The sequence below is a fragment of the Danio aesculapii genome, chromosome 5 (assembly GCF_903798145.1).
Source record: "Danio aesculapii chromosome 5, fDanAes4.1, whole genome shotgun sequence".
NCBI lineage: Eukaryota > Metazoa > Chordata > Actinopteri > Cypriniformes > Danionidae > Danio > Danio aesculapii.
This window is the reverse complement of record NC_079439.1, coordinates 54,498,333-54,513,186: the sequence shown is the minus strand read 5'-3', so window position 1 is coordinate 54,513,186 and position 14,854 is coordinate 54,498,333. Positions and strand designations below refer to the sequence as shown.

Here is a 14,854-nt window from a genome sequence, read left to right as displayed (position 1 = left end):
ATAATATAACAGCTTAATTCTTTACAAAGGTGGATTCAGTCTTAATTACACAGAAAAGTAATTCACACACATTGTATAAAGAGAACAATCTTGTTATGAAAATACACCAACAAAGCAAAATGTTAAAAGGCAGATGCTGAGAATTTAATCAAAGCACAGAGTACATTTAATGTTACAAGTAAACACACGGAAACGCAAGATGCACAGTTGTTTCCATAGAAAACACTGCCAGATCCTAGACAATCCATTTTTCTGTCCTTAGTTCCAGTTTTCTGACGAGTCCCTCCCCAATGATGCGGAAATCCTGCAGGATGGCCTCTACGTTTGGCACCGTGGTTGCCACATCACCATTCATTTCCACGCGTCGGGCATTCATTAAAGATGTCTGACAACAGAAATATTACTTAGTCATGAAATAGCAAAAACTGAAATTAAAATCACTTGAAGTGTACTTAATTTTTTTAAAAGGGGATATTACGTCAAGTAGTGGATAATGCAGGTGTTTATTAATGTAAGCTACGTGGACAATTTCAACGATTAAAGTGATGGAGTTATTGCAAAAAAAAGAAAAGAAAAAAAAAAGGTGCTTGTAACAGATCAGCCCATGTTCATCCTTGGTTGTTCAGAAAATGTAAGAATCTGGTGTGTTTTTAGCATGTCAAGGAAACACTTTGCATTCACTGCTAAAGATATGGGAATGATATTGTAAAACTGGCCAAAGCTTTGCTGTTTGTATCCCTTTTTTTTCTTAGAAGTACTGAGCCTCCTGATCTGAATTTCAGATATGGTCTGGGTTGTGTTTATTTATTGCCACATTAGCAACTTATGGCTATTTCATGGAAAATCATTATACATAAAAACATTACATGATATGAACAACGTCATATTTAAATAACAGATAATACACAAACAAATATATAGATAAAAATAAAATTCACAAAAATGTATATTAAAAGTTAAATACAATTTTTCAATTCAATATGTAATAAATAACTGAAAATTCTTCCCATCAACGTGTTTTCTTAATAAAAATCTTGTCTAATGGCAGTTAAACTTTCGAACTCTAATGCAATATGTTCTATGGTGAGAGCAGCTTGTCAGTGATTACATGTTGGTGGAGTATCATTATTCAGTAAATACAAATGAGTCAACCTAGTGTGACCAGTTCAGCATTTGGTAATCTAGTATAAACAAACAAAATTAGGGAAAAAAGCATAATAGGAGTAGTTTAACTTCGGACACCATATTAATAGTAAATATAAGCTAAAAATATAATTGAGGAACCTTGAAAGGTCGTGGCTCGAAGGCATTTGGCTTCCACAGCACAGCAATCACGGTTCCACCAAATGGGTCATGGAAAAACAGAGCCAGGTCTCCAAATGCATCCTTAAAAACAGAAATTAAAAATTGGTACATGATGGATCTGATTGATTACAATGGTATCTAAAAAAATGGGACAGACCATAATATAAAAGGATTGAGCCAACAGTTTATTAAAAGCTACACAAACCCTGAGCTCAGACAGATACAGCTGGACTGGATTGAAGTCTATGACTGGCAGAGCTCCTCCTGAGGCCACTGGTTCACCTTTAAAGGTGCCCTGCTGGAAACTGAGGGCAGGAGCATCCACAGCTTTAGCTAACAGAGGAACCTGCTGTGGAATGAGGTGGATCAGAACATCATAAGCCTCCAGAGGAGGACGAAATACCACCTAGAAACAAAGAAAGGAAACATGGAGGTTAAAATGCTGATAGTTGCCTATATTTGAGTAATCCAGGTTGAATATTGAAGAACTGACCCGAACGTCCTGTTTTTGCTTGGAGTCAATAAGCTGATTCTCTAAAACACGCAGACTCTCTGCTGCCAACATGACAGCCCGCTGGAGCATCTGGGTGGAGGAGACAACACCAGTAATGTTTGTATTCTGTATAATACAGCAAATATTATAACCGGTCAAAAAGTGTAATTAAGAACATCTACAAACCTGCACAGAAGGAACCTTTTTAGTCCAGATGGAGACCTTCTTGTCATTAGGAGTAGCTATAAACATGGTGGGGAGAGATTCTCTCGAAGACACAAAGTCATTCTTTATATCTGTGATGTCAGCAACTGAAACAAAAATACCCATTTCAGTATCTACGGAATGATCAGATCATATTTATTAGAATTAACCATGTCCACGTTAACAACGCACAACCAATATGATAATATACGTACAGCCTCCTCACCCTTCTGTATTACGCTGTCCACAGAGTGACATCAAATCAATAAACTTACTATAGTTTGACAAATATTGTAGCTGTTGGACAACAATGTATTTTGAGGCATTTTTAGGCATGAATGTAGATGTTTAGATTGCATATATGCATGTTATTTATAAGGATAGTGCCTACTTTAAATACTTACAATTTTGGAGACAGTTGGCATAGTTAGATAGATAGTTGAGTAATTAGCCTGTCATACTGAGCAGAGCAAAGATGGTTGACGTTCCACCAAAAGATGGCATCAGAGACAGCAAAATAAGTCCTTAGAGGAGAAAAACTCCACATATTTTCAAACTGCAGCTGATCAAATCATTACAAAACAGGTAAGTGACTTTCTATGTCAATCTCTCTTTTGTATATTGTAGTGCTGCATTTATACTATAGTCTGGTAACATTTCTGGCAGTGTTTGCTTTGCTTTGTTTTTTTCGGGGATAATTATTGTAATATCCCAATTGCAACAGAGAGATACTGGGAAAGGTCTTTAGACTGATGGCATTTCATGCCGTTCAGCCTTATAATCTTAAAATGTGAGCAAAATCACCTGTTTTGTTATCACTTCAGATGTTACGCTAGAGAATCATTCAAGTACTAGCTCTAAAGTGACATTTGTGAAATAGCAACTGTTTCTGCTGTTCTGACGTCAGCTGCAGATGTGAATGAATGGCGGAAGAAAGTAGTTCCTCATAAAAAAAGGATTTTGAGACTCTCCATGTTTAATTTTCATTTTTATATACACATTTATGCCGTCAAACTGTTGTATAAATGCAATATCACATTCGTAGCAGTGCGTTATGGCTGTATATTGTCATTGGTGGGACACTAACTGCGCGTTCTCACCAAAGGTGACGAGAATGTCAAAGTTTGCTCTGGCCACCCTGCCGACAACGCTGTCTGCCTTCACTGTTCCGCAAGTGAAATAGTTAAAATTTGCTACATTGATCTCATATTTAAAGGGGCCGCTGCCGCATATCAGCTAATCATTTAGATTCCTGCATAAGAACATGTTTTCTAGTGTGACGATGTTGTGGATCAAATTCATTTAACTATGGAAGATCAAGTTGTTGCGTGTGGTGTGGCTTTGCTCCATTTATTCAATATGGGTCTATGTCTGAAATATTCTGAAGCAGCAATACAGTTTTGTACTGTCGTTATATTTAGCACGAGATTCACACTTTTTTAAAGGTAAAAAATAACAATAATGAACAACAACTCGCTAGTAACTTTTTAAATGTATGCCCCTGTGAGAAAACATCGCAAATAATTGGAAATCCAGCGACTGCAATAATCAAACCGTTGAGAACAACTGTGGTCGGAACCAAAGTTCAAAATGACTGTGTTCTCTGGACTCCTCTCAAGCGGTAAACGTCTACATTTTGACTGGTTGCCTCCGTACCACGTCATAGCTGATTACCATAAAGTTGACTTGATTTCAACTCTCCTCAACTCACACACCAGCAAACATGCTCCGCGCCGCTTCTCACCCCCGGCTCCCATTAAAAATGAATAACTTCCCCCTACTTTGACACTCTCGCCACTTTTGGTGTGAACGTATATTTAGACACGCATCCCACCAGTGCCGATATACAGCCATATTGCAAAGCTATGAAGCAATCAGGCTTTCAATATTTAAAATAAAAGGACATTTATTAAAGTGCAAATCGGCAAATAAAAAAGATCAGATTGTGTGATGACAGGCTGTGGACATTAATCTTGAGTGAAAATACAGTATTTTTGCTTTATTTTTGCCTAACCTTTTCTAAACAACAACAACAAAAGTATCAGATATATCTCTTCCCTTCATAAACATGGCTGTTTTCAATGTAAAAAAAAAAATCTAAGTATTTTATGAAGTTAACCACCCTGAAAGGAATCAAAGAGTGGCCAAAGAGAAACCCAATGCAAAGGAGATGTCAACTTTTTTTGTCAAAAATGCATAACATGAACCATTAGACAAAAGCTTTTTTTTGCAAACCTAACATATCAAAAACTGCATTTATGTAAGGTAAACAATAACCTGCTGACAAGTCATCAGCTTTTGTAAAAGATTACAAATAAGATCAATGATGAAATACTCCAAGTGGAGCTTACCTGTGAGCTTCCCATTAAGGTTGACTATCAGGGGGTTGTTTTTCCAATCAAAACAAGAAAGCAAATGAAGAAAGCGTAGGAATCCCACCTGAGGAGAGCTAGAAGAGACATGGAGTTACTGTATATGTACACAATTATGAATAAATACAGTTGAAGGCAAAATTATTATCCCTCAATTTTAAGCCCTTCATTTTTGTGATATTTAACAGAGCAAGGGAAATTTCACAGTATTTTCCTATAACTCTTTACTTTTTAATTACTCTACTTTCTTCTGGGACAAAACTATTATTTTTTTTTTACTTTGGCTAGAATATTTTTAGAAATAATTTAAGGTAAATGTTATTAGTCATTATTAGAAATTTTTTTTCCAAAACAAACCACGGTTTTCAATGACTTGCCTAATTAACATATAGCTTGCCTAGCTATCCTAATTAACCTAGTTAACCCTTTAAAAATCACACTTTAAGCTCAATACTAGCATATAACTAAAAAAAGTAGTAAAATATGATTTACTTTCATCATGGCAAAGACAAAAAAAATTAGATATTAATATATATAAAAAACTATTGTGTTAAAAAAAATGTGTTAATAGCAATAAAATGTCTTAAGAGCTAATAATGTTGCCTTCAACTAGAAACAGCCCAGGAGACAATTTTACCTTGGTGGAGTGAAGGGAGCAGGATGTAGAAACAGTGAAGCCACCATCAGGTCTGCTGCTTCTTCTCGGACATCTTCCAACAGGAACTGAGCTGCCAACCAGCGTTTAGCCAGGCGGCAAACAGCACCGAAACATCCATGCTGCTGCTGAAGCCTAATAAGTGATATCAACAGGGTATATACAGGAATCAAAGAATGAAATTCAAGACTTTTTTAACACTCTTTCCATACATTTTAAGACCTCATTGTCCTTTTTGGTTTCAAGCGATAAAGTTGGTGACATTTTAACTTGCAGCATATTTACTTAATGCTGACTGTAAGAAACTAATCTTTGGAACAAAAATCAATGCCTAAAGTATTGAAATAAAAAGCTTGTTGAATTGCACTAACTGAAAAAAAATAATACATTGAATTAACAATTGCTTGCATTTTAATGACTTAAATAGCCGGGGTTTGTAATTTTAGGTCCTGAAATTTAACACAACTGTTTATTTAAGCAGTGAATATTTAAAATCAAAGCACAATTTCATACTTAAATTCAATACTTCCAGATTTCACTTCCAAAATATTCAGTACTGTTTAAAAATACAAAATATCATTTTCAAAAGGCAATTTTCAGTTCAGTTTTATTTCAGCTTCCATAAATTCAGTGGCTCAAATTCGGCTGTTCAAATTCGTCATTACATCCGGGAGCTGCAGGAAAAGCAAAAGTCTGCAGATTGCTTTTTTACCAGCAGGTGAAGATGGACCAATTTAAGATTTTTAAACCAGTAACTAGGCGAGGAAAAAAGCTAATAACGGCACAAAAGTAGCATTTAATATAATTATCAATGTCTTGGACATTCTGAGTAGGCTAACAAGGATTATGACAAGGCTTAAAACAAGTAAATGATGTTTTGGACATATATATTTGCCCTAATGTTAATTATTGAAGGAATATAATGATGAAGGTGATTGAAAAAGAATAAAACTTTTTCAATGAAAAAGTCTATGATATAAAATGTAAATGTGCAAATGGAATCAAACATATAATATGTCAAAGATGGCAAAAGGATAAAATATGTCTCGTGTAAAAAGAAGAGATAAGTAAAAGAAGAAATAAGTTTAAGTAATAGACAAATTATGTCTGTGGTAATGGGGTGGGGAAATAATAAGCTTGTGCTTCATCATGCTCCATTTTCCACATTTTTTTGTTAAAGACAATTTATGTATGATATTTCTGGTCGACAATAAATTAAATCAAATCAAACATAACAGAATGTACTAAAGGAGCATCTTCAGTAATAAAGCACCATCTAATATGGCATAACTTTATGCTAATGATACCGTCATATATGTGTCAGATTCTGATATATTACAAATTCAGTTGTCTCTTCAGTATGATTTTAATCTCTTACAAAATACTTTTAGATAATAAATTACTGCTTAATAAATTTAAGCTTTAAATTATGATTTTTGGTTCCAGGCAAAAACTTAAATCAAAAAGTTACTCCTATTTCATAATATGTAATGACGGTACTTCTTTGCATAAAGTTGATACGATTAAATACCATGGAGTGCGGCTTGATTCTGAACCTTACTTTAAATCACATATTACTCAAATTGTGAGTAAAGTCAACCTTGGAATTAGTACCTTACATCAATCTAGATCAGGGATTCTCAACCTGTGGGCCACGGCACACTAGTGGGCCTCAGCGATCCTGCAGGTGGGTCTGAGATAGCTTAAAATTAACTCAATATTATACTTAAATTTTTGGATTTCATTATGAATATGCTATATTAAAATGACCGAAGTAATGCACTTTATTCTGTTCTCTGACTGAATACTTCGGTGCAAAAACAGCCTTCATGATTGCCTCTGTAACTAGTACACGTAAGTCTGTTCACAAACTATGCATGAAGTGAAAGTATCTCATTGTGTATTTTTGTGTGAACTATTTAATATATCCACAAAGTTGTTTAAATTAATGCCTGTGAGTGTTTTATAACGGATGCACGCCCATACAGAAGGATCTAGCGAGGCTCAGTGGTGTTTCTGCCTAAGAATGTAAAATAAACCTGCATATGTGTTTCAGACGAATAGTAGATAGATAGATAGAAGATATTTATTAGTAGATATTTAGTCAGTCCAGTTTAAAGCAGAAGCTGGTCTTTTGCAATATCTGTTAACCTGTGTTTCTCTTTGAATCTGTTTATGTTTTTAAAAATAAATAAATAAAATTATATGTTTTATATACAATTAATATTTGTTAATAAAAAAGGTTTAAATGAGCATTTCATACAAACATTTTAGAGAAAATGTCAAACAAGTGTTTTTTTGTGTGTGTGTTTTGCAATTTTATGTTTTGTTTTTGTATTGTGGTGTTATTATTGTGTGATTGTGATTAATTGTGGGACCCCCTTGAAAATGACATGGTACATCTCAAGATTATCCTAATAACTTAATAAAATAAACATTGAGGGGTTTTAATATTAGGTTATGAAGTGTTTGCATACGTATCACCTTTTAGCGCTGTTTAAACGGTTCTACTTGTTAAATCAATTACTTATCATCAGAGACGGCAATTCATACTAATCCTAACAAAAAAAGCATTATTCTTATAATAAATAAAAATGCTAATCCAGCAGGGGCGCCTACAGAACAGCAGAAAAACGGCATTGCCTTGGTTAGTGCTGTAAACAAAACAGCAAATCTAGCAGGATTTTATTGATTTTGCAAGCTAGCTAAACAGCAAACCAACATTGGCAGATTATTTAGCATTCAAAAATGATACAAAATGTAATACCTTGTAAAATAGCAATCAAGACTTTGAAATACTTTTTAAGGATCTTAAATTTGTCTAAATAGATTTATCAACTTTCAATAATTTTTTTAATTTATGCGGACACCCTGATCAAGTTAAAGATTTATCCACATAAGCCACTAGGCTAAATGTGTATTCAATTGTCTTCGTCTAAACCAAGAAAGTGTGTTGTGCATGATAATGTTTTACCCATGCAAGGTGCTGGTCAGGAAAGGTTTGTGTTGGGTCTCCAGCTCTAGCGCCTGGGCCTCAGCATTATCCCTGTAGATCAGCATTCCTTCAGGGGTCAGACTTTCCCTCAAGATGTGTGGTTCTCTGTGATAAGCCACTTCAACACGGAAGGCTAGTCCATCCTGATTGATTGAATGAATGCATACATCAAATATTATTGAATAATGTGCTCTATAACTCTTTTAGGACAGATGATTTTAGGTAACATAAATGTAAAAAACAACAACATCACCTTCCATACATCCACGTAGTTGGGTTTGGCATGGCATTTGTAATCATGGTGCTTGGTAAGCAGGTCACCCAAGCAGATGTGAAAGGCAGCTTTGATGTGGCGTATAGCCAGTTGCTCGCTAGGCCATTTTCCACTTCCCTCCATATGAACAATGACTAGAGAAACAAAAGACAAAAGGGGAGGAAAATAACAGCATATTCAAATAACTCATGTGTGCAGAGCTGTGCTCAAAGCACAACAAACAAACACCAAAATAGAGTGCTTCAGGAATGAGAACTTTGCACAAATGCATTAGCATCTTTGCTAATCTAGGAAATAGTAACATTCAAGTTAGTATACAATTCATACATAACTCAATTCAATTATTTTTATTTTGCTTCTCACTGCCATCATTTTACAAATTAGATATACAACCACTGTTACTGAAAAAAAAAAAAAAAGAGTTGGTCGAAGCCTTGCTTATTAATTCCCTTACATAAAAATAAACTAATGATCAATGCTTTCTGCAAGTGTAAAACAACACATATCAGTGATTCAGCATTTACATTTAATCATGTTAAAGAGGTTAATTATGCATTAATTTAAACCTTACTATTTCATTGGGGTGAGGTAACTGCACTATTCTGTGCTTCTGAATTTAAATGTATAAATGGCTGTATTTAAATTTCTGTCGTGTTTCATCTGGTGCAAACACCCAAATTGCTTATCAATGCAAATCTCGTCACATAGCATGTTGTTAGGACACGCGGTTATAATGTAACCTGCTCACCTAATGTTTACGCTCGTAATATTTATATTATTTTCTAATTAATAACCACCTCATGTAGAACTCTGAATCTGCGTCTCATTTCGGAGTCTGCTACTGTCCACAGGAGGTCACATTTCAGTCACATACGCATGCTTTAAGAGCCTTTCTAAATGAATGAATGAAATACGCTGTTTTCCAACAAGGCAACCTAGAGAGCTGAAATATAATTGGCTAAACTGGCATAGGGCAAGTTAAAGGGACCAAAATGTAATGCACATCTTGAAAAAATCTGAATTAGTACCTTTAATAGGGGTGATGTAATAAGGGCAAGGTCTGTCTTCCCTTGGCACCAATCCAAGATGGTTCTTCTTTCTGTCGAAAAATGAATAGTCCAGCTTGATAGGGACTGGTGGGAAAACCTGTGGAGGACAAATTTGGAAGAAAAAAGAAAGAGAATCAAGAGATATGCATAAATCATACAAATAAACACAACAAAGGAGATGGCTGACCTGTGTGTATCTTAAGGCCTGGTGGGCACCCTGGACTGATGTGATGGACAGTGGCAGACCCTCCAACTGCCAGAGCTTCCTGCTGAGATCATCATATGACTGAACCACCTTCAGACTCTCCTCCTCACCTGTAGTGCAGAGCTACAGAACAAAAAAAACACACTATCAACTACTAGTGCAATCATACTAATGCTAAAAGCAATCATTAGGTTTTTCACACACAAATTTATTTATGAGCGCATTTGGTTCATGGAGTACCTCTTTGTTAACTTTAATGACATCATCCAGTTGTCCACCAACAAATCTCACACACGAGTGAGGAATGTCTGCATGACTAAAATAGGAGAAAATAATTTGTTTTACACATGAAAATATATTTTACAAAAAAAGTGTCAAGGAAAACAACAACAACAACAATAAAAAGATTATAGAAACTATAAGATGTCAGTTTCTAGAAAAGAAAAGCTGATGGAGTAAAACTGAGTTTTCAAAAATGATTAAACAGAGAGGTATGCATTCATTTAGCTCCAATCCAGCATAAAACTATGAAATGTGAAATATGCCAGAATGAAACAAAAGATTAGGCAGCTGATTGAATACAGACTGTGCCATCTCTTATATTAGACTGCTCTGTCATTTGCACATGTTACTTTAGACCGTTCCTTCATTGTTTTTTTTGGCCATAAAAATCACTGACACATAAAATTAAGTGTTAATTACACACTGAATGTGAAAATTTTGTCCGTAATTTTCACACGTTAATAAATAAATGCAACCTCACATTGCGTGAATCACATGGACATACTGCCTCCAAAACTTTCATCCGTCATAAAAAACAAAAACAAAACAACAACCGGGTTTTATTTTTTCTGATTTTTGCATTCAAAAAAGCCCTTTGAGAGGTGTTTTGACAGCTCAGAGCCACCGTACAATCGAAGAGCTAACCACAGAATGCTGTCATTTAAGCTACAGATAACTTTATGACAAACACAGTGCATAAAATAAAGACAGAATGTGGCGGACAGTTGAGAACCTATATGCTGGATTCGTTTACTGGTGCACCTCTCTCATGCTGCTGCTTGGTGTGTGTGTGTGTACATGTACTGTCCATTATAATAAAAGCATGGTCCACTTTCAGTCCGTTGCGTCGACACGTCACCACAACCTCAATCTGTTATAATGTCTATAGGTACTACCAGTCTCTATCCAGGATTTGTTGATGTACGTGAATGTGTGTATCACAAACAAAGTATCAAAATTCTATTGATTTCCTGAAATAAACTGTGCATTTCGGGGTAATCCAGCGCAACTCTTTGATAATAAGCTGAACTCTCCTTCCTCTCTACGCAGTTTTGGATGAACACAATATGTAGCCTATTCCTCTTTCTTTTTCTACTTTGGAGAAGAAATGAGAACAAAGTATTACTGCTTGAACTGACTCTGAAATGTTTTTTCAGAGTTTTTTCAGAATGGATTAATTAATACTCATCGGACTCAGTGTGCAAGGTTTGTTTACGTGATGAATATTTCTGCATATTAATAAATATTATAACATTATAAATGTATTTTTAAAAAGGAAAAGGAATTTCAACTTTTTAAAAATGGTTGATTTATGTTTATGGTACAATTTTGTGGACCTTTGACATTAATGAGAATTCAGATTTGGACCTTCAAATTGAAGCTTTGAGAAACACTGGTGTGTATATTCAAAATTTTCTCCCAGCTAATATCGTAACACTATACATTACTAAATATATCTCTTTCATTTTTTAAAAATAATAGAGCTTAAATTTTGTACTTCAAATACTATAACAAATTTGTACTATAAGGTTCCAGTAAATGTTGTTAGCTCATGTGTTTACTAACATGAACAAACAACACGTTCCAGTATTAATTAATCTAATGTTAATGAAAACATGGTCATTCATTGTTAGTTCTTGTGCACTCACAGTGTTTTAATAAAAATCCACAAGCATAACTTAGTTTTTAATGCATTAGTAAATGTTGAAATCAACCATTAATAAGTATTATTCATTCTTAGCTTGTGTGAGTACATTAATGGAACTCAAGACCAACAAATCAGATAATCACCAAACCAAATAAGATGTATTGATCATTACTTTTAGATTATTGCTTAGAAATAAGGATTGCATCAAATGTTAAATAACACCATATACAGTAGTCAACATTTGTGGATTAAAACCTTTCATCAAAGCTGTCCTAAATCTATTCAACAGCATCCGTTTTTGTCTTAGGACAATTTAGAAAAAACTTTTGTGATCCACTTCTAATGTTCACTACTGTAGTTTTCCTTGTAAAAATAATAAACTGCAATTATTATTTGTTAGAGCTAGACATTTGATCATTTCTAGTGCACAAATGGTTTAAATTAGCTTGAAATCTTACATAGTTACATGCAGGCCTAAAAATCTGTGTTTTTTGGTCAATCCCAATTAGGCATGTGCCGGTATCACATTTTCATGCTGCGATTAATTGATTGAGCTTTTATCACGGTATACGGTATTATCACGATATTGTAATTTTACTAGAGAAACAGGTAAAAAAACAAAAAACTTCAGTTTCTTCAACTTAGTAACTTTAATAACTTTTTAATTAACTAAAAGTACTTCAAACATTTAAATACAAATAAATATAAATAAAACAATACACAATATAAAAGTAAACTTGAGCAATTATATCAAAGTGAATGTGCAAAGGGAAACCGTCTTCGATCAGCAATCGTGGAATGAACTGCCAACTATTCCAGCATGTTTTATGCAGCAGATGCCTTTCCAGCCACAACCCAATATTGGAAATCACCCATACACACTCATTCACACACACTCATACACTACAGCCAATTTAGCTTATTCAATACACTATTCACTCAGCCTATATTCAATAATAAACATAACAAAAACTGCCTGCTAATGCATGGGTAAATCTTCAAAGGGAACAGTGTTACATTTTAACCTTTTACCTCATCCTGCTTGCTGTTTCACTATCTAAACAATGAAAACATAATATAAGGCAAATTTGATTCATTTTGATATTATGATTAACAGACACCAAACAGCCTCGTGTAGCTGCATATTTTTATGAGCATCATCTTCACACAGCATATTTATAACAAAACAGGGCTTAAATATAACTGTCTCCTTTCATTTCCATTGAAAAGAATGAACTTTACCCAGTCCCTTTTGCAGAATATCAGTTATAATAACCAATAATGGCCATTATAACAGTATAACGTACATTAAATTTAAACGATAAAGGTAAGCAATCAGTCAATGTGCGGAATCAGTGTATGTGGTTACATAAATTAATATATTAGCTTATCTTTGCGTAGCCAAAACAGTTAACTGAGAACAAGTGATTCAAAAGACATAAGAATTGTTAGATAGAGACAACAAGATGAATTCAATATCACGTTTAACAACTATAGTGAGATGAGATCATCCAGCAGATGAACTGTCTGACATGGACTAAACTCTCACCTGGGGTTTATGCTTACCCGCTGAACTAGTGGCTGCAGCTCTGGGCAGAGAGTGTGTGGTCACGTGATTTGCGTTTTTAGCCGTGTACTAGAATGAACAGAGAACTGTTCAGAATCGCTAAATGAAACGCCGGTGTATTTCCCGCGATTTCTCTGCGCCTCCCTTGCGTTTCTTCTCTCTGACTCTCGACTATTTTGACAAATGCACACAGACGAAGCACGCTCACACGGAGTCCAAAGTAGGAGTTTGTGATTGGGCCAGCCCAATGTCAATACCAAAAAGAGCCAATGGGCTGCAGTGTCACATGGGCCGGCCCGGTCAGATCACAGCAGCGTCAATCAATAAGGCAGAAAAAAACGATAGGCTGCTAAGCCTTTTATGGGCCGATCAAATCATAAGACGATGATCAGCCCGGCCCAAAAAGTACGTCGGCCCACCGGGAAAGTGCCCGGTCTGCCAGATGGCCAGTCCACCCCTGCGTGTGAGGACACTGCATGCACACAGGGCTTATACATGTGGGGATTGTTTACATCAGAGTGCGCATCAGTTCTGCGCAGCATATACGCAGTGTTTCTTCAAGCGGTTGATGGAAAATAAGCTAAGGCGCGTTCTAAGAATATAAATTCGGATCTTTTATTTTTCACGGTATTTTGAAGTGCCCGCGATAACAATATCGTGCATATTCATTACCGTGATTTATCGCATTACCGAATACCGGCACAAGCCTAATCCCAATTCAACATTCAACAGATCATGTGATGTGACTACTGCAGATTCACACACTGTGATATCGATGCTGAAACTATACATTGTGCAGCCCTATTATAAGTTAAAGTTTTTTAATAAAAATTTTGAAATTGACTATACATGCAATAGTCTCAAAAACTCAATTCCTGGAGGGCCACAGCTCTGCAAAGTTTAGCTCCAACCACCTCCAACTCACACTTGTTTAAAAGTCTCCAGTAGTCTTGAACACCTTGATTAGTTGGATCAGCTGTGTTTGATTAAGGTTGAAGCAAAACTGTACAGAGCTACGGCTCTCCAGGAATCCAGTTTGAAACCTATGTTATAATGTATTAAAGTGGAATCATATAAGCAAAACAGACACTTACAGCTGCAGCAGGTGAGTGATGATCTCCAGCAGCACGAGTCTCTTGTCACAGGCACTGCTTCCTGACCAAAGTACCGCCTCAGTAATGGCTCCATCCTGGAAGCGCCGCAGCTCAGAGCGGGAGCCCCATAGCTGCCTGAACTCAGCTGCCTTTCAACACCAACAACACAGAGGAATTATGAACTTCAAGACACACATATACACACACATCTGAGCATATGCAGGCTAGTTTACCTTGGGGTTATCAGCAGGCGGTCCTCTCTCAAGAACAGAGAGTGCATGCTCCAGGTTCAGCAGCAAACCAATGTTCAGCGGTGACTGGTCCTTGTGTTTAGGAGGAGGACTCTTTACCGACCACTGCAAGAACCATTTACACTGATTAAACTGAAGTATACATGCTGTTAGAATAAAAACTTGGTTTTGACATATAGGGGGAAAAATGTAAATGCAATGATATCTCACAAATGCAGTTTTTTGTGTAGTATGACAAAAATATTGTTTTAAAAATATAATTTTTTAATCTAGTGATAAAACGTGCTTATATTTGTTAGGAATGCTAACATTGGTGAAACAGTCAATCCAATCCTTGTACAATGTGCATGCAGTTTTGAAAAAAATTATCTTAGTATTGTGGGTATTTAGCTTACCAACGATAATGAACACATTTCTTTGAAGGCTCAGGTGCATCATAGATATATATAAATATGCCATT

The 14,854-nt window shown here is 35.5% G+C and overlaps 1 protein-coding gene across 1 annotated transcript in view; it reads right to left on the bottom strand.

Annotated features, from left to right (window-relative positions):
• Positions 1-122: 122 nt before the first annotated feature.
• Positions 123-14,854, bottom strand: part of nol6 (nucleolar protein 6 (RNA-associated)) — a 31,361-nt gene continuing 16,629 nt past the window's right edge. The window contains exons 13-26 of the mRNA XM_056458479.1: positions 14,377-14,499; positions 14,144-14,292; positions 9,793-9,868; positions 9,535-9,675; positions 9,327-9,444; positions 8,278-8,432; positions 8,004-8,167; positions 5,012-5,164; positions 4,354-4,451; positions 1,985-2,109; positions 1,799-1,888; positions 1,511-1,711; positions 1,285-1,386; positions 123-385 (exon numbers count right to left, since the gene is read on the bottom strand). Of these exons, the coding sequence (XP_056314454.1) occupies positions 236-385; positions 1,285-1,386; positions 1,511-1,711; positions 1,799-1,888; positions 1,985-2,109; positions 4,354-4,451; positions 5,012-5,164; positions 8,004-8,167; positions 8,278-8,432; positions 9,327-9,444; positions 9,535-9,675; positions 9,793-9,868; positions 14,144-14,292; positions 14,377-14,499 (1,845 nt within the window). The 3' untranslated portion in view covers positions 123-235. The remainder of the gene's footprint in view (positions 386-1,284; positions 1,387-1,510; positions 1,712-1,798; positions 1,889-1,984; positions 2,110-4,353; positions 4,452-5,011; positions 5,165-8,003; positions 8,168-8,277; positions 8,433-9,326; positions 9,445-9,534; positions 9,676-9,792; positions 9,869-14,143; positions 14,293-14,376; positions 14,500-14,854) is intronic.